Below are 20,497 nucleotides of genomic sequence, written 5' to 3' on the forward strand. Positions count from 1 at the left end.
ACAAAGGTGTAATCAGACTACATAAATTAAGATTATTTATTATAATAAATAATTACATATCATCATATTTATTTATGGACCAACAATAATATAAGACCACGGTGTCAGGGGTGGACTCACATTGAGGTAGCTGTAAAATCACAAAAACATCACCACATAAGAATAAAAATCACATGGACAAAATAAAAAACACAGACAACCAAAAGCTAATCAGAAACCGTACAGAATTAATGAAGATCTTACGGTGATAATAAGTCCACACGTTTTTATTTTAAGGGCTGTTTTTACCTGAATGTGTTTGTGTGTGTGTGTGTGTGTATATATATATATATATATATATATATATATATATATAGATGATCAAAAGTGAGTGAATTAATAGTTAAATAACTAAAAGTGAGAAATCATATATTATAATTATGAGGTGAAAAAGGAAAAAAAGAAATAGTTCTTTTTTTGGTAACATATGTGTAAATAATAAGACGCAAATTGAGCATGTGATCCACCTCTCCGGCTCTCCGTTTCATTTCGCAATCAAATGGATAACGAAAAGGACTATACACAATCCACTCCATCAAAAATCTTCCCCACGACCTATCGATGGACCCGCCGGCCTATCCACTACTTAAACATGCTAAGCGTCAATTTAAATATATACATTATTTTCTCATACTGTAGTTACATTAATTTAATTTTGATTTTAGTATTCATTTATTGTCAAATTATATACATCCAATGCTACTAGTAAATTAATGACATGTGATGCCCACTTAGGCACTTCAATTGGTCAGGGTGAAATTTATCACAAGAGACCAATGATCTAGTCTCATTAGACTTCTCAAAATGAGGGGACTCCTTGTGCGCAGTGAACCTCAATTGGTTATTTGTTATTTGTTGGCAGGTTTGTAGAACACTTCCTAATTAATAAAATAAGAATTTCATTCCATTATTCTTCCCATACATAACCAAATAGCAATATTGATAATCATTCTCATTTCACCCTACTACCAAACAAGCAAAATATACTTTCACCAAAACCCATTACCATTTATTCCAATCCTAAGACCCCACTGTATAGGGGTGAGCATAATTACCGAAAAATCGACAAAACCGATAACCGATAACCAAATCTACCGATAATTTCGGTTATCAGTTATAAGCCTTAAAAAAAATTCAGTTATTTATCAGTTATTCGGTTATTTATCGGTTATGAAGGTGTAATAACCGCGATCACCGAATAACCGACGCTATATATATATATATATATATATATATATATATATATATATATATATATATAGCTACTGTACGTATATATTATATATATATATTTAGTTACTGTAAATTTGTATATATACGTACATGAGCTAATATATATTACTTGTGAATGTAGCTAATATATACGTACAGTAGCTATATATATATATATATATATATATATATATATATATATATATATATATAATATTATATTATATTATATTATATTACTTGTGAATGTTCAGTTATTCGGTTAACCGAATAGTCGATTTTGGTCGGTTAAGAGTGTATGTTCGGTCGGTTTCGGTCGGTTATGGAGATTTAAAAAATGCCATCGGTTATTCAGTTATCGGTCGGTTATTAACGGTAACCGATCGATGCTCACCTTTACCAGTGTGTGAGACGATGTAAATCACGATAATTCATAATATTGCATACACATAAACATTTGCTTATTTAGGTTTACGTTTTGTACTAGGATATGTGCTGGCATAGCAAGTGCTGACTAGATGTCGCAATATAGTTTAATTGGAAAATGGCACTTTTTCCCCATGTGTTATATGCTTATAGCACTTTTTCCCACTGAGTTATTCATGCATTCACATTTGCCCCCTCAATTATTATAGAAGTGGCGGTTTTTCCCCGGATAATATTAAATGGACATTCCTACCCTTAAAACAAATATTTTATTTATTTCTCTTCTTCAACAAATTATTGCTTATACGTAGGGATGACCATGGTTCGGTTCGAACTGAACCAAACACTATAGCAATCAAATTAAAAATTTTCGGTTATGATTTATAACATAACCCAATATTTGGGTTTCCGTTTATTAAAATCGTGAACTGAAAAAAATGGATCTTGAACCGTGAACCGGAGGTTCAAATTGAAACAACTACTAGCAATAGCTTAAATTAGAATTATAATATTTGTAAATAGTATATGTCTTTTTCCGCATTTATATTGACTCTCACATAAGTATATATAATCGCGGTTTGAGTTTTATTTTGAACCTTCGGTTCACGATTTTGGATCCAATTTGAACGGTTGGTTCAAAATTTCTTTTAATTTTTTTTTTATTTTTAAAATATTCTAAATTCAACACTTAATGTATTTCATTTTTTCAAATCGTGGTTATAATTTGTTGGAGAAGAAAAATAAATGAAATATTTATTTTAAGGGTAAATATGTCCATTTAATATATCAGGTGGAAAAACTGCCACTTAAATAATTTAGGGGGAAAAAGTGCTATAAGTATATAACAAAGGGGAAAAAAGTGTCATTTTCCCTAGTTTAATTGGTCCATCCAATTTTACAGTTTTGTCTTGTGGGGTTCCCTACTTTGAGGGGAAAAACAAACTATATACTCCGTAGTTTGTGAACTTTTAACTTTTTGCTAACAATTTACTTTTCTCAAAAAGTAAACACAGTAAATGAATACAATGTTTCCCAAAGAAGAAAAAAAAGTTTAACCAAATGCCTATTTTCCATATAAATCAAACATATAGTTTAATCTGAATTGTAAAAATATTATCATAACATACAATCAAATTAAATTAGAAAAAAAGGACACTTTTAACTCTTGAATTGTTTTACTTTGGAAAGTTAGTCCATGTATAATAATTTAAACAAATTTAGTCTCTTAATTGTTTATAATGTTGTACTTTTAGTTCTTAATGTTATAAAATTGTTAAACACCATTAATATATGAGATTATTATCATTTATAATCAATAAATGATGTTCACATTGAGAGAGTGAAACTTTAATCACAGATACTTATTCTAAATGACAAAGATAACCTCAAAAATAAGAGTTTGATAATTATATAACATTAGATATTGAAAATGAAACATAATAGATAATTAAGGAACTAAATCTATTTAAATCAATTAATAAGGGCCAACTTTTTAAAAATAAAATAATTTAGGAGAAAAACATGTTATTTTCTCATTATCAAAATGTGACAATAGTATATAAAATGTTGTATAAGCTTTGAAAATGAAAATATACCTACAAATTGTCAAAAATAAAGAGTTAGTTAATTTATACAAAATTCTTAACACTCTTAACATTCATAGACCACTCATATAGTCATATATTTGTTTCTGTGAGCATATAGTCATTAACGTGCAATCCAACTATCAGCTTAGGCTTACTCGTAGTAGCTGGGATACCTCCTCAGGTATGAATATCTGTTCCATAATCAATTTATGTAGCCATGCAATCTGGGTTTGGGACAAGGAGCTCCATAGCCATGCAATCTGGGTTTGGGGCAAGGAGCTCCATAGAAATCTTCAACCTCAAATTGAGGTAAGCAGAAGGAAGATGGATATTGAGGAGTAAGAGGGTGAGTTGTGATGCTGAATGTCTATTTTGTGGAGTTGAGTTGAGACAGAATCGATTCATCATCTATTAATAAACTGTTCTAAACGATCAACGAATCGAGCAGCTTATGAGCTAGTTAGATTGTTCACTTTTCTGTCGAGCAGCTTATGAGCTAGTTAGATTGTTCACTTTTCTGTATAATTATACTGAGTGATTTGTCCATATAATCTATAATGCTTTGTCTTTGGATGTTATTTAATCTATGATCTTTCTTCATAAAAAAAAAAAAAACCCAACCCCACCCCACCTTCATCCCCACAAAGTCAGGAAAAGAACAAAACAAAAAAAAAAAAACTCAGGAAAAAAACATATGATCAATTATTAAATAACTCAGGAAATTTTTACTGGTTGTGGAGTTGAAGGCACTGCAAAAGTGCAAAGCGTCGAATAGATACGACGCGAGAGACAGCAGAGAGTCGCTGCAAATCTTCAAATATTTTAGATAGAGTGAGCGAGAGAGAACAAAAGGCAGCCAAATCGCATAATAAACGAATATAATGCGAGACCTTCTCCTCGCGCACTTATAAATTCACCAGCTCGTCACTACGAACGCAGTGCTCTCTTTCTCTCTCTATCTATCTATTTATATATATATATATATCTCTACTATTCAGTAGGGTTTCGCAGCGCTTTCACTGTGATATTTATATATATATATATATATATACAATACAGGTATTGCGTTTTATAATACTCTGTTTCGGTTGAGGTGTATTGCGGTCTAGAGGGAGGGAGGGAGGGAGGGAGAGAGAGAGAGAGATGGACGCTTATGCTATGCATCTGGCCATGGCGGCACTGGTGGGAGCGTCGGTGGTGGCGGTATCGGCGTACTATATGCACCGGAAAACCCTAAATCAGCTATTGGAGTTCGCCAAGACCATGGAAAGGGACAGGGATGACGCGGAGGAGGACGGAGCCGACTCGCCGCAGCTCCTGAAGAAGTACGGTTCGTTGGAGAGGCGGCGGAGTTATGCCAGGCGGAAAGGAAATGGCTATTACCGCCGCGCATCCGCTTCCTTGCCCGACGTCACCGTGATTTCTGGTTCGGGCGGCGTCGAAGTGGATGATAGGAGGAACGGTCCGCTTCATGTGGATTCTATACCGCTTGGCTTGCCCAGGCTTCACACTCTTCCTGAAGGTATGCATACGTCGGACTGTCGTCGCAATATTAACCTGATATACGGATTGCGCATATTGATATTTGTCAGGGGATAATATAAGAAAATGTTGCCATTTCGGTTACTCATATCACTCTCAATATTTCTCTGATTGAGCACTGCTGACACACTGGGAAATTTCTTTTATGAGGAAAGGGGATGTCACTGGACGATTTGTTTTATGTTATACGCTGAAAGCCAATTTGTGCAGCCTAATTATCCTATCTAAACATTTTTTTTTTTTCTCTGTCACCATATTTTAGCAAATTGCAAATTGAGTGATTGTGTGATTTATACAGGAAGAACTTGTAGTTGGTTGTTCATTTCCTTTTCCACCTCTATTTGTCAGATTGTAATTTCAAGCCTTTAGCTGGAGATATATTTGGATTAGCATGTAATTATTCTGCCATGATTTTTATCCTTTATTTATTTTCTTTCTTAGGAACTGCCTTGCTCATTCAAGTTTCTTTCATGGCAAACCTTACTTATATAATTTTAACCCAAATAAAGGAGCTCCAGGAATTATAAGATTATCAATTTCATACCTGTTTCTAAAAGTTGATTTGTGCCTGTCGTTTTGTTTTATGTGCAAGAGTCAGCCACCAATATTTTACTCTTACCATATGGAAGAGAAACTGAAAAAATCAATTCAAGTGCAATTAAAAAAGAAATTCCTTCCCTTCAAAAAAAAGGAAATTCCTTAAGGAAGTTCTCATTGAATCAAAAATGAAAATTTCTACATGAATCATCTCTTATATGTGATTTCTATGTTTTGTTTGTTATATAGGGACAATCAACTTAGATGGATTTATAAGACTTCTCCCTGTGTTTAAGAATGTTCTATATTGAATCTTAGCAAATTGACTGCAGTTACAAGTCTTGTACTGTACAAATGTGTTTTTGATTGGCAAGCCTTATTGATCAATCAATTGATCAATGACACATAAGTCCATTCTAGTCAGTCTTGAAGGTATCTTCTGAGACTCGCTAGTAGTTCTAGATTTTCTTCAACCAATTGATCAATGATACATAGTGCTTGGCGATCATTGAATGGAAAGATTAAGTAGAGAGCCAAACTGAATGATAAAACAAATCAAGAAGACATCAGAGTCCCATTTATACCATATGCTAAGAACAATGAATTTGGCCTTCAATGTGTTTGATGTTACATGTTCCACAAATTTCTTAGTGTTTCCTTTGAGCCCCCATTTTTTACAACATGATGGAGACATAGGAAGGCAAAAGAAATCTGGGAAAGCAAGAACTATGCAGACAGGTGGTGCCTCAGAGTAATCTTATTTTAATCATCAACCATACTATCAAATCGTGATTGCATCATATAGTTGGCTTTGGCAAAGTTGCTTTCCCCCTTTTCTTGTGTGATGTTATCTGTTATTCTCCCTTTTTATTTTTTAGAATAATAAATTTTGTCTTATTTGTATTGACCTGCTAATTAACTTGTTCTTACTTGTCAATGACTGTTTTCAGGTTTTTCTTTAGGAAAATCCTGCTGTTTTTTGATTCATTCTTTAATTGCTTGTGTTTCTCATTATAATATTATGTTCACCAAGAGAGTTCTCTGCTTTTGCTTTAGGGAAATCTGGTCATGTGGGTTCGACTAAAAGAGCTGGACATCCACTGCGGCCTACTTCTCCCAAGTCTCCGGTTGCTAGTGCGAGTGCATTTGAAAGCATGGAAGGATCTGACGAGGAAGATAATATGACTGAGAACACCAAACTTGATACTAGCTATCTTCATACCAATGGAAATGTGGTAATGTAGTGATTGATGACATATCTTAATTCTTACCTTTTTCACTTCTTCCCACCAAACTATGTTCCAAACCCTACCTTATATGAACAGGGACCAGAGCGTGAAGGGATGTACAAGAATTTGCCTGACCATGTCAATGTGGAACAAGTACCTTTACCTGCACCGAGTATGATTCGCTCTCATAGTGTATCTGGTGACCTACATGGTGTTCAACCTGATCCCATAGCTGCAGACATACTGAGGAAAGAGCCAGAGCAAGAAACTTTTGTGCGGTTGAAAATTTCCCCAATGGGTATTTCTTCCTCTCCTCACCTGAGTCATTTTTATTAATTGCATCTCACCTATTGTCATCTGCACATTAAGGCAAGTTCCTGTTATTTGAATACTTTACAATTATTTCCAGAGACACCATCTCCTGATGAAATTGATGTATACCGGAATCTTCAAGTTTGCCTTGAAATGAGACATAGTTATGTATTTAGGGAGGCTGTCCTTCCTTGGGAGAAGGAAATAATATCTGATCCCAGTACACCAAAGCCTAACCTAAATCCATTTGACTACATGTCAGAGGGGAAATCTGATGTAAGTTCTTAAACTCAAATACATGTACCTAGCAATTTGTGCTTTACATGTTGCTATTGCTCAACGCTTTATGCAATTATCAAACCAAGTTCTAGTATTTTAATTGGTTGAATCTGTTCCATGCTTTGAACTATTTTGCAGCATCATTTCAAGATGGAAGAAGGAGTTATCCATGTTTATGCAAATAAAGATTGTAAGATATAATACTTCCTTTTTCTATCCTTGCATAAGTTATTGATTTCATAAGATTTTGAATGTCTTCTCTGTCAGTTATTTCCCTTCTCCTTTTCTTTCTATTTCTGTGTTTCTCAATCTGTTTACCCTCACAACAGCAAACGAGAAACTTTTTCCTGTTGCCGATGCAACTACTTTCTTCACTGACCTGCATCATATCCTTAAAGTCATAGCAGCTGGGAACATCCGAACTCTATGCCACCATCGACTAGTGCTTCTAGAACAAGTACGTCATATACTATTACTTCTTGTATGCCATGTAAAATATCCCAATTTGATATATGGATTTCCAACTTTGTAGAAATTCAACCTTCACTTAATGCTTAATGCGGATAGAGAATTCCTAGCTCAAAAAAGTGCACCACATCGTGACTTCTATAATGTCAGAAAGGTCGATACCCATGTTCATCATTCAGCATGCATGAACCAGAAACATCTGTTGAGATTTATAAAGTCAAAGCTAAGGAAAGAGCCTGATGAGGTACTTTCTGTTATAGTTTCCGACTGATCCTCCTGAAAGCTTCATATGTGATATAACTCTTCTATTTAGACTCAAGTATAGGTTATTGGACATGTGAGTCACATACAAAGAAAATGTGAAGTTTAATCTTGTAAATAACTACTCTTGGCTAATGATGTTCTGATAATTAATTATTCTCTATTCATTTTCACTGGATTTTCAATTGTTTGGTGCAGGTTGTTATATTTCGTGATGGGACATATATGACCTTAAAGGAGGTCTTTGAGAGCTTGGATTTGACTGGGTAAATGAAGATTTTCCGTGTTTAGGCTTAAACTATTATCTTGTTATATGGCTGTACATGTTTCACTGCTCAAATCTTCTGAGTTTTTGGTTAAGTGTTTTCTTCTCACGTGGCTTCACTTGTTTCACTGCTCAAAGCTTATATATATTGATCTAACAGGTATGACCTGAATGTTGACCTATTAGATGTCCATGCTGACAAGAGCACCTTCCACCGTTTTGACAAATTCAATTTGAAGTACAACCCTTGTGGTCAAAGTAGGCTCAGGGAAATTTTTCTGAAGCAGGATAATCTTATCCAGGGTATGCTCTCATCTCATCTTCTGTTTTTTTTTTTTTTTTTTTTTTTTGGGTGTGTGTGTTTGGGGAGGGATGCGGAGGGGGTTTGGATAGTAAAGGTTTAGGTTCATGTGGTACTAAGAGCTGTACTAGCTCTGCTTTTTATTGATCATAGCTATTTTCAATCTATCATTAAAGTGAAGGACTTGTTTATTGTGGTGTATTGGCTTTATTTATGGTCTTGGTATTTTACATTGCGTTGTTATTTAACAGGCCGCTTTCTTGGTGAGTTGACAAAGCAAGTATTTTCAGATCTTTCAGCAAGTAAATATCAGGTGCATCTATGATATTCAGGCTTTCAAATTCTTTCGTATCTTGTTTAATAGTAATATTTTATACATTTTTTGTTTCCATTGTTATTGTACATGAAATTCTAAAGGAAAGTAATTATATGAACTATGAAGTTAATAACTTAGTATGATGATGGAGCTTGAGATAGGGTCCTTGTTTATTTCTGGGAAGTTCTTAATTCTTGTGGTTGTCCTAGAGCTTGTAGTGAACCAAATGGTGTAATAAAATGAGGAGGATTTTTTTTAAAAAAAAAATAAAAAATAAAAAAATATCATTCTTTGATATATTCTTGGCCTTCTATGTGAATATACCTGTTTTGATAAGTCATTAAAAATGATTGGGACATTATGCCCGTTTACTAACTGGAAAATTTCTCTAGTTTTCCAAAATTGGAGAACAGAAAACATGTTTTACTAGCACAATTTTTCATTTTTAGCAATTTCTAGAAAATTGGAAAACTATTAAAAATTGTTTTCTAAATGGGAAACATAATCATCTATTTGACTATATGTCACTATAACCACATTCTAACCATTATTTACTTACATATTTTTTCATTACCATGATTACATTCATTATCATCTTCTTTTACTTATCACCATCTTCTATATTTTCTACTTGCATTACTTATTTAAAACATAACTTATTTGCTTATGCTTAAAGTTAGACATTATTTACATGATCAAAATTAAAATCTATACCAAGTTTTATATTTTGATTGAACTCAATTGATTATTGGTTCGGATATTTTTAGTTATGTTATATCGTAATACAAGTTTGGTCTGGATATCAGATATTGAAATTTCACATATATTACTATATTATAATTCAAATAAAAATTATATATTTATATACATGTCATTGAAATGAATATATCCAAAATATTTTAAATATTAGCTCAAAAAATATTAATATTATTTAAACTAAATTTTATGTGAACTTAATAGGTTATTGGTACCGATATATTTTTAGTTATGTTATATACAGATATAAATTTTGTTCGGATATCAAATGTAAAAATCTTACATATATTGGACTTAAAAGTAAAATATATATATATATATATATATATATATATATATATTCTATTTAAACCAAATATATTTTAAAATATTTTAAATATAAGGCTAAAAATCACTCAAAATTAAACTTGTGTTAATTTTATAACGTTAATCTAAAAAAATAAATTTGAAAAAATAAGTGATGTAAACAAGTTTTCTAAACGGAAAACAGATGAAAGCTGAAAAATTAGAAAACAGAAAATAGTAACAGAAAACAGTTTCTGTTAGTAAACGGGCCCTATCTCTCTCTCTCTCTCTCTCTCTCTGTTTTTTGTTTTTGTTTTACTTTTTAAATTTTAAATTCCAAGCTTTCTTGAAACATATCTTGATAGAGTGTTGATGCCCATGTGTGTCTATCTTCAATTGTATCAACTATTCTCATTTCATTTGAGATATCCTCCTTCACTCCAGTGTGTTGGGTATTTTTTTTTCTTCTTTTAATCTTTGATTCAAAGTAGATTATGCTGGAAGATGCTTGCATCTCATCTGCTTATTTTTGTGATTTGAATGGCTGCCCTTCTGCTAGTTTTCTTCTCTCAATGATTTGCCTTGCAGATGGCTGAATACAGAATATCAATTTATGGTAGAAAGATGAGTGAGTGGGACCAACTGGCAAGTTGGATTGTGAACAATGAGCTGTACAGTGAGAATGTTGTTTGGTTGATACAGGTATGCTCCCTAATCTTGGTTAAAGAAACCAAATGCTGATATACTGACTACAGAATTTGCTCTGTATTTTTTTTTTATTTATGAACCAAACCTTGGGAGTAGAATCCACTTTATATTCCACTCCTTTTGGAACTCTATTTCTATTCCTTGTTTCATTCTGTCAATGAAATGGGCTTTTAGAATTGTCATTTTCTCTGTAAGGTTGATATCATTATACATTTGTCATATTTTTGAGATAAGCATATTACATCCATCGAGTTTTTTTTATTTGTGCTTTTTTGAATGTTCTGGTTCTTATTAGCATTTATTTAATTTGTCCAGCTTCCTAGACTCTACAATGTGTACAAGGAAATGGGTATCGTGACATCGTTTCAGAACATTCTTGACAATATCTTTCTTCCTTTATTTGAAGTTACTGTTGATCCAGATTCACATCCTCAGCTACATGTTTTCTTGAAGCAGGTATCTTCTCAGTTAATGTAATAGTTGTACTCAATACTTATCTTTTTGGTAATTTTATCTTGTGCCTTCTGGTATGACTGGTATGACTGGCCAGCTGAATTAATGTATCTGTGGTGTGTGTGTGTGTATGTAAACCCACATTTTTCTGGATTCAGCAACAATTGGGTGGAAATATTTTACTAAGCAATGGAATAATTTGCAGGTAGTTGGATTAGATTTGGTGGATGATGAAAGCAAGCCAGAAAGAAGGCCAACAAAACACATGCCCACACCAGATCAGTGGACTAACGCATTCAATCCTGCATATTCGTACTATGTCTACTATTGTTATGCTAACCTCTACACCCTTAATAAGGTACATATTGGACCTGAATGTGATTCTTTACTCACTTTCCTCCTTTATTCCACTTGAACTAAAGACTAGGAAATGTATTGCAATTTGCAAGTGATAACGTGGTAGTAGGTGGTAGGCAAGGGAGATCAGACCAAAAACTTGGATATAAGTTTTCATTGAAGATTGCCAATTTGAGAAATATAATCCTTTTCGGCACTGCATCTAGATTGAAATGGTTTTAGTTGTGTTGTGTTGGGCGGGAGGAGTGGGGAAATGTGAGCGGGGTTATATCTATGATATAGAAAAAAATAGAGAGAAAGAGAAGAGCCATATGGTGTTCCTCACTTCCCCCTCTGTCTACAACAATGTTGTATCCTGCATTTTTTTTTTTTTTTTTTTTTTTTTTTTTTTTTTTTTTTTTTTTTTGTGAACTTTGCTGTACTTTGGGATATACCGGTGTTTTTCAGTCACTGATGACGTGAAAGAGGGGTTTCTCACTTTAATGTTTGAGCTGCAACTCTTCTACTCGTAAGATCTTTTAGCATGACTATTCAAATTTCATTTGTCTTTCCTGAAACGTTGCATCTCCTTGGGAGGGTGGAGGGAGGCGGAGTGTGTTTAGCATTGACTTTACCTTCACATTTTGGTAATGATTATCATATAAAAATTAGATGTTTGGTAAGCTAGACTGGACTTATCACAAGGACTGTCTAATGCATTGCTGAATATTTATGATCAGATGCAAACTTATAAAATCCTATTCTGATATTTGATCTTTGGAATGTGACATCTCTCAGCTTCGTGAATCGAAGGGCATGACAGTTATCAAATTCCGCCCACATTCTGGAGAGGTAGTATAGCTGCACAAATTTTGTTTACCGTTCCAATGGGTTATAGGCTGTGCAAATTGCTGAGATAATATGCTACTTTCAGGCAGGAGACATTGATCACCTTGCTGCAACGTTTCTTACAGCTCATAACATTGCTCATGGAATCAATTTGAGAAAATCTCCTGTACTTCAGTACTTGTACTATCTAGCCCAGGTAAAACACGAGAAAGTATATATATATGTGTGTGTGTGTGTGTGTGTATATATATATATATGTGTGTGTGTGTGTGTGTATATATATATATATATGTGTGTGTGTGTGTATTATATATATATATATATATATATATATATATATATATATATATATATATATAATGGTGGTAATTTTTAATGGTGGCACTTTATAACTAGCTATGCCCACTGATGTCAGATTGGATTGGCAATGTCTCCTCTAAGTAATAATTCCCTATTCTTGGACTATCACCGGAACCCTTTTCCCTTGTTCTTTCTGCGGGGCCTTAATGTTTCTCTTTCAACGGATGATCCATTACAAATCCACCTAACTAAAGAGCCATTGGTGGAAGAGTATAGTATAGCTGCTTCTGTAAGTACCTAGTTACCCTTTTACTGTCGGTGTACTGAAAGTTCTTATAATGTAAGTTTTCAAGTTAGCACCTTGGATAATACAGGTGTGGAAGTTAAGTTCATGTGATCTATGTGAGATTGCCCGTAATTCAGTCTACCAATCTGGTTTCTCTCATGCTCTGAAGGTGAGCATGTTTTTGGGATTATTGATTTTGTAGAGCTGAGAATGCATATTTATGTAATTTTGAAGTGTGAAACAGGATAAGAATTTGATCTCTTTTTTCTTTCCTCTTATTGAGCCTACCTTTCAATTTTTTGATTGTAGTCTCACTGGATTGGGAAGGAGTACTTTTGGAGAGGTCCAAATGGTAATGATATTCATAGGACAAATGTGCCTCATATCCGGCTGGAGTTCCGAGAAATGGTAATACTTTCTCCCGAACAATTTTATTTAAATGTGCCTTCCTCATCTCCTGAGTCAAACTAAGTAAGTTTAGACTTTAAATTCTCCAAATTATGTAATGGATCCCTGCTACTCATGCTTTGAGCAACCCACTACTATTCATCATAATATATATATATATATATATATATATATATATATATATATATATATATTTTTTTTTTTTTAAATAAAAAAAAAGTAAATGCTCATTTCTTTTGGAGTACGGCCCTTCCACAATTACAAGCAATATCCATCACTGAAATTGATGGCTCAGCAAGCCCAGTGCAGAAGGCAATAGATGCCAATTTTCTGGATAGTGTGCTTTCACTGCTTTGAGAAAGTTGCACACTGCTCGGTCAGTATTTCTCCTGTAATATGACATATCTAATTTTGTTGTTCCAGATCTGGAGGGAGGAGATGCGACAAGTTTATCTTGGCAAGGCTGTTTTCCCTGAATATATCGATCCATGATGTGCTTGGTTGATACATTTGGCAGGCAGGCTTGTATCTAGCTGTATTCAAAGGTACAAAACTAGGGTGTGTTTGGTTGGTGGGTTTTGCCCATAGGAATGGGTATGAAAGTGATTGTTGTTGTTTGGTTGATAGGTTTTTAGAACACTACTATGGGTATCGAATTCCTCATCAATTGAAAAATCCATACCCAAATACAATAAGGGTTTCATTCCCTTATCCATTCTCAAGCACCACTATTAGTAACCATTCCCATTCCACCCTACTACCAAACATGTTAAATACTTTCACCAAAACTCATTACCATTACCAAGTATTTGATACCCATTCCGATTCCGATTCCTATGTGGGAACCAAACACACCCCTAGTTTTCACTATATTATATATATATATATTTTAATGTGATCTTTCTGAAGAGTTGAACATTGAAATCTTGTTTTTGTTTGTCCCCTTCTTCAGGGTAGCGGCCAGTAGTTCACCAAGGGGGACTACTGACATCTGTGACCCGATAAAGATAAATATATATGATATGATGCTCTTGGTGCATTGTAGAACCCAATAACTGCAAATGAAATTTGACATCGGTTCTGTTGAAGATGTTGGTTTGCTGGACAAAGAAGCACCTGAGTTATATGACACAGTGGAATAGCATATAATCATAGTGCCATATTGGTCTAGTTTGAGAATGAGAGTTTAGATGCCAATTCAAAATGAATTCCCGGATCAACTAGTACTATTGTAATATATTAACACATTGCAAATTGCAATTGCAATTAAATAAGGCTTCCCTTTGCTTCTAACTTTCTCTTTCTTCTTTGGCTGTTGGAGTATTGGGGCAGATTTTGTCACCTTGTTAGTTGTTACAGGTGAATTGAGTTAATTAATTAGGAAGGTGAACCATGCTGCCTTAACCTTCTTCCTTGGATACTCCACAAACCACAGGGCATATAAAATAGGAAAAAGTGTCAAATTGGCCTCCTAAGGCCAGCTCCAATGGAGCGCTATTTTGGCCACCAACGCCAAAATAGCGTCCAATTTGGCGCTGGATTCTCTCCAATGAAAGCGCCAAATTGGGTGCCATTTTGGCGTGAAGCTACAGTGCAACGCCATATTTGGCGTTGCACTGTAGCTTTACGCTAAAATAGTGAGGCCATTTGCATTCCACATTTGCCCTTGGTCTTTTTTATTAATTCCTTTTGTATCCTTATTTTGTTTTTGTGGATTTACATATTTTATTAAATACATAAATATAAAATTTGAATAATTAAAAATAAATTATACCATTTGAAAGATCTCATCAAAACGATTAAAATAAGACTAATATTGAATATAATTTAATTAAAAATAAAATTACATAAAACATAATTAAAGTTTAATTTATTAAATTACATTAAATTACAATTATATGTTATATTAAAATAATAAAAGTATGAATATAAACTTTTAATTTATGAGAATATAAATTATTTTAGTGTAGGAATAAAATTTGGTGTAAATGGGTTGGAGATGAAAAAAATTTGGTGTAAGAATATGCTGGGAATATTCTTTTTAGTGTAAAATTTGGGTGTAAAATTTGGTGTAGAATTTGGTGTTTTGGGTTGGAGATGGTCTAAGTCGAATGGATAGTGCAATTGGGTCACCTAAGTGAAAAACGTTCCATTCAAGTCTCCTAAACCTGTAAAATTGTTCAATTAAGTTCCAATTGACTTGTTTATCAGGTTAAATGCATACGGTGTTGACATGTGTCCTTATTTTATTTTTTTATTAAAAATATTATTTATTATAAATTAATTAAAATAATAATAATAATAATAATAATAATAATAATAATAATAATAATAACTAAAAATTTTAAAAAAATTAAAAAAAAAAAAAAAAAAAACAGCCACCGGCTGTCCACATCGGACAGCTGGTGGCTGTCCGGCCACGGCTGTTTAAGGAATTGAAGATGACCATGATCGTCTTTTAGATCTAGACGAGGACTACGGCCTTCGTCGCCGCCTTCGTTTTAGACGTAGTAGACTGGAACGACTGTCTTCCTTAGACGAAAAACAACCACCGGCTGTCCACATCGGACAGCTGGTGGCTGTCCGGCCACGGCTGTTTAAGGAATTGAAGATGACCATGATCGTCTTTTAGATCTAGACGAGGACTACGGCCTTCGTCGCCGCCTTCGTTCTAGACGTAGTAGACTGGAACGACTGTCTTCCTTAGACGGCTGTGGCTGGATGACAACGGCTTTTTTTAAAAAAAATTATTTATTATTATTATTTTTATTATTATTTTAATTAATTTATAATAAATAATATTTTTAATAAAAAAAATAAAATAAAGACACGTTTCAACACCGTATGCATTTAACCTGATAAACAAGTCAATTTGGACTTAATTGAACAATTTTACAGGTTTAGGGGACCTGAATGGAGCTTTTTTCACTTAGGGGACCCAATTGCACTATCCATTCGACTTAGGGGGCCAATTTGACACTTTTTCCTATAAAATATTATTCAACCAGAGAACAAGATTAGTAATGGACTCTAATTGTTGTGGGGTCATATGGCACACAAAAGGGGACTTTGCCTGTGATCTCTGTTGCATCGGTCGCAAAGGTATCTGAATTGCTACATGTTTCCTTATGATTATTATGATTTAATTCGGTCTTTGGATGATGATTGCATTAGTTTCCAGTAGTGATAAATGATCATTTATGTGGTATCTTAGTATCTTTAGTTCCTTACACAATTCTATGAGCATAATAACAATAACAACAATCATAATCACAACAATACAACAACAATAATACCTACAGATTTTAATATTTTTTTACCTAAACAAAATTTGTTGGTAAATTAAGTACATACGGATTTCATAATTTACCTATCTACGAATTTTTTCGTAGGTAAATTTGATTTTTATTGTAGTGTAAGACACTAGGTCATCCGGACCTAGCACTTTTATTTGATGGACTCCAGAGATTTATAGGTCTAAAGGCGACTCCCTGTGCTCAAAGTAGCTGGTTTGAAACTAGAAATACCCGTTATTTCTCTCCCTGTTACTAGAGTGTTAATGTCGTAGGTACCTTCATATGTATACACTGATTCCATGTCGCAAAATGCCTGAAATTTAAATTTCAACGGGTAAGAAAAACAATAAAAGAATCATTTATGTAACAATTGATCTTGTGTGAGACAAATATGTAATACTTTTATAAACGTTTGCATACCTTTCCGATGTGAAAGTCAGCCAAGTTTCCGTTGCCACCTAGTAACTCCCTCCCAAGAGCAACAGTTTCCCTTGCCTTCAAGGTAATCCATGCCTGAAAATGGATGAAAGATGTTCAATACTCATTTGGTGAGAACAACTTAAGATGGAATATATGTATGTAGTTAAAGTTTGTAAAAATTACTTTGCCCAGGCTAGCTTGACCGTCTGTCATTTTACTAGTTTCATACAACTTGCAGAGGCGCCAACCGACCAGAAACATCCCCTGAATGTTTCCCAACATCTTTACCAACTTCTGCTGGCTCAGTTGGTAAGCTGCCAATGGAGCTCCAAACTGCTTCCTCTCTTTCAAGTACCTGCGAGCGGGCTTTAACAATTTTATCATCCGAACGGAATGCATCCCAGAATTGAAGCAACAACAACTGATGACAACCTTAAACGTACGATCTATATATAGTATCTGGAGGGATGAATATACCTGTGGCACACATCATAAACACCCATTGAAATGCCAATAGGTTGCCATGCAACCATGAGACGAGAAGCAGCAAGAACCTGCAACCATATCATCATTAACCCAACCACCACGCCATCTGAACAAATAAGTAAATAGAGACAACCACAGCCAAGTTGGTCAGACTATTAACTTGAAATCACAATGTTACAAGTTCGACCATCAATAGGAGATGCCTATTGGCATTCTTAGTTTGAGCCAGTCGGCTATTGGCCTGGCAACCTAGGCTGGTATACCTCCTTGTGTTCCTTTAATTTGTTGGCATGCATTTACCGACTGATCACTCTCGAGTCTCGAGTAGTGGCTGTGAGTTTCCCGGCCTTATCACCCTCCCCTCAAAACAAAAGGACTTACCTTTTTTGTATCCTGGAAAGAATTTACACCTGGGAGTCTATCCTCATCCGGTACAAATACTTTGTTTAAGAGAATATCTCCATTTTGAACAACTCTCATGCCAATTTTATTCTCTATTTTAGTAGCTTGCAACCCTGGAGCATCTTTCTTTACTATGAATCTGCAGCAAACAATGAATTGATCGAAGATGCATATATATGTGAGAACCAAACTAAATTAAAGTAGTTGAAGATGGATGAACTTATAGCTAGGATCTGATCTGATGTATAAAAGCTATATCTGTGGTCTACTACTATACTTACGCATTGATCTTTTTAGTAGTGGTGTTTCTAGCAAAAATAATAAGTATATCTGCAAAAGTGCTGTTTCCAACCCAACGCTTTTGGCCTTCAAGGATCCAACCACCTTCAACCTGCACAGTTCAAGTTCAAGCCAGATATATGAAAGATGATGAACATAAATCATATATATGGTAAGCTCAGAATTACTATAATGCAGACCTTCTTTGCGGTCGTTCTCAAAGCACTTGCATCACTTCCGTAGTCCGGTTCTGTCAGACCCTAAATAATTACAAATTAAATTAAATGGTTAAATGTGAATATATGCATATATGAGGAGGATAGAGTACAGTAAATTAAACATAATTATTCTTACCAAACAACCCACACTTTGAAGTTTGGCCATGGATGGCAAATACTTCTGCCTTTGAATCTCAGATCCACATACTCCTATTATTATCATTATTATTGAGTTATTATGAACTTGCCATAAAATTCTGCCAAAAATATAATATTAGCACGCAGCATATAGTATATTATGTAGCTCTTATCAGAACACTAACCAATGGTACGCATTGCCAAATAATCATGAACCAAAACGAATACAGAGAGGCTTGCATCAACTCTAGCAACTTCTGCAAACACGATGGCACTTGCAGTTATGGAGAAAGCAGGACACCCATACTCCCCCTTTAGACTGCCACCAACCACATGCAAACCCCCAATTCTGGGAATTATTTCAAACGGAAACTCTGCCTTCTCCCAGTACTGCACCACAAGTTTAGTTCAAATAATTATTTTAATTTTAATTTGTAGTAGGTGGCTAAGCGGCCGGGTAGAACATGATACTGACTCAGTCTTCCTAGTACGATTTACCTATTCGAGAGTGTGGTTTGTGGGCTAATACTGAGTAGAATATTAGCCATTTTCCCTTATTTGAACAACTACTTACTGCTCATAGATTATCCCAAATTTGATCATAAATCAGCTACCAGAAAGTAGTCACTAAATTCTCAATTTTATATCAAGAAAGCAGAATAGCACAAGTTTCTAGCTACTAGATCTTGACAAATTAAACAATAATAATAATAATAATTAAGAAGGAACGTACGTACTTTTGTGATTATAGGTGCTACTTCTTTTTCCATGAATTTTCTCACTTTCATTTTGACGGATCGCTCTTGGGGAGTCAATAGGTCATCGAACTGATAGTAATCAGAAGCTGGAGCATGAATCACATACATTCAATCAATTAGCCAAATTAAAGATGCAAAGAAAGAAAGAAAGAAAGAAAGCAATAATATATATATACATATATATATAAAGAAAGAAAGAAAGAAAGCAATAATATATATATACATACATATATATATATATATATATATATATATATATATATATATATATATATATATATATATAGTATTCATTGCATTAATTAATTGAATGCTGCTTACTGCAAGGAGGAAAATTTGCTGCTGGAGTTGCCTGAGGAAATGCAACAGAAACATCCAGTGCTGGTAAATCAAAATACGAGCTTTTTGCTTCTTTCTTCATTTCCTCTGCACCACATCATATCCAATCCAACATAACATATACATACACTATATATATGCACAAAATATAATTGAAGCTAAGCATTCGTTCCATATCAACTAAAACTCTAATCTGATATTTAGATTTTGCATGTGGTTCACTCTGATACCAAATTGAAGCATGCCTTCCATCTCAACTAAAAGGCGAAGCTAATACTTGGATTGCACATTTATGTATTCTCAATAAATATAATAATAATAATAAAAGAAAAAAATTAAAGGGATCAAACCTTGAACTTTCAAGGATGGATCAGCTTCCATGGTAAACTGTAATTTGTTTCCAGTAGAGGAATGTTAGTATGATATGAGTTATGAGAGAAGAAGAAGAAGGTAGCGCATGGGTTAAATAGAGGTGATATGACTGCATAAACAACCAATAGCGAACACTTCTGAAAATTCTAATGCTACTAATGTGTACTACCATAACTGCTACAATAGATAATTCAAATATTAAAAGGGAAAAATATCAACAATAATATATTCATTCATGTACCTTAAATTTTTGTTTTATTTTATTTGTAGTGTGATAAACGTTGCAAAGGAATATAATTGATATTTCACCTATCTAGCTGTATTCAATAGAATAAAATAAAATATAAACCCATGCAAAATGTGAAATTACCCATTCAATAAATTAAATATAAATCATGTCCGCATGGGCAGCTCAATTGGTCGCAAGGGTGAAGTTTGGAAACAATGAGGGGCTCCTTGTGTGCAGTAAGCAAAAGTCTAGTCTCTGTGTTCAACTGAGTTACTATGATTTACATTCTCCCAGATACTTTGTCAGGCCGGAGCATGGGAACCCTTGGGTTGGGGTTTCAACCTTTTGGGAACAATTAAATATAAACCCATACCCCTTCAATCGATCATTTGCCACGGGAACTACT

General features: G+C 34.0%; 2 protein-coding genes across 3 annotated transcripts; one reads left to right on the plus strand and one right to left on the minus strand.

The window, feature by feature from the left end:
* The first annotated feature begins 4,322 nt into the window (after window positions 1-4,322).
* On the plus strand, window positions 4,323-14,447 carry LOC109182023 (AMP deaminase). Of its 2 annotated transcripts, XM_019332037.1 has the most exons (21): window positions 4,324-4,706; window positions 4,737-4,785; window positions 6,399-6,577; window positions 6,668-6,869; window positions 6,981-7,159; window positions 7,301-7,352; window positions 7,492-7,619; window positions 7,695-7,874; window positions 8,090-8,157; window positions 8,317-8,459; window positions 8,709-8,770; window positions 10,403-10,516; window positions 10,838-10,978; window positions 11,181-11,333; window positions 12,110-12,163; window positions 12,246-12,356; window positions 12,576-12,749; window positions 12,835-12,915; window positions 13,056-13,154; window positions 13,578-13,699; window positions 14,107-14,447. In XM_019332037.1, the coding sequence occupies exons 1-20, from the start codon at window positions 4,407-4,409 to the stop codon at window positions 13,644-13,646; spliced, it is 2,538 nt and encodes an 845-aa protein (XP_019187582.1). In that variant the 5' UTR covers window positions 4,324-4,406; the 3' UTR covers window positions 13,647-13,699; window positions 14,107-14,447. The 2 variants fall into 2 exon arrangements, with proteins under 2 accessions (XP_019187581.1, XP_019187582.1); XM_019332036.1 differs by having other exon boundaries at window positions 4,323-4,785.
* A 1,979-nt stretch (window positions 14,448-16,426) lies between these two features.
* On the minus strand, window positions 16,427-19,912 carry LOC109182026 (acyl-coenzyme A oxidase 4, peroxisomal-like). The gene is made up of 12 exons (XM_019332039.1): window positions 19,841-19,912; window positions 19,473-19,577; window positions 19,131-19,237; window positions 18,579-18,783; window positions 18,392-18,465; window positions 18,238-18,297; window positions 18,040-18,149; window positions 17,738-17,897; window positions 17,348-17,424; window positions 17,054-17,225; window positions 16,871-16,963; window positions 16,427-16,763 (listed from the first exon to the last, which is right to left on the minus strand). The coding sequence occupies exons 1-12, from the start codon at window positions 19,869-19,871 to the stop codon at window positions 16,632-16,634; spliced, it is 1,326 nt and encodes a 441-aa protein (XP_019187584.1). The 5' UTR covers window positions 19,872-19,912; the 3' UTR covers window positions 16,427-16,631.
* Window positions 19,913-20,497: the final 585 nt, after the last annotated feature.

Source organism: Ipomoea nil, unplaced genomic scaffold (assembly GCF_001879475.1).
Source record: "Ipomoea nil cultivar Tokyo-kokei standard unplaced genomic scaffold, Asagao_1.1 scaffold1043, whole genome shotgun sequence".
NCBI classification, from domain to species: domain Eukaryota; kingdom Viridiplantae; phylum Streptophyta; class Magnoliopsida; order Solanales; family Convolvulaceae; genus Ipomoea; species Ipomoea nil.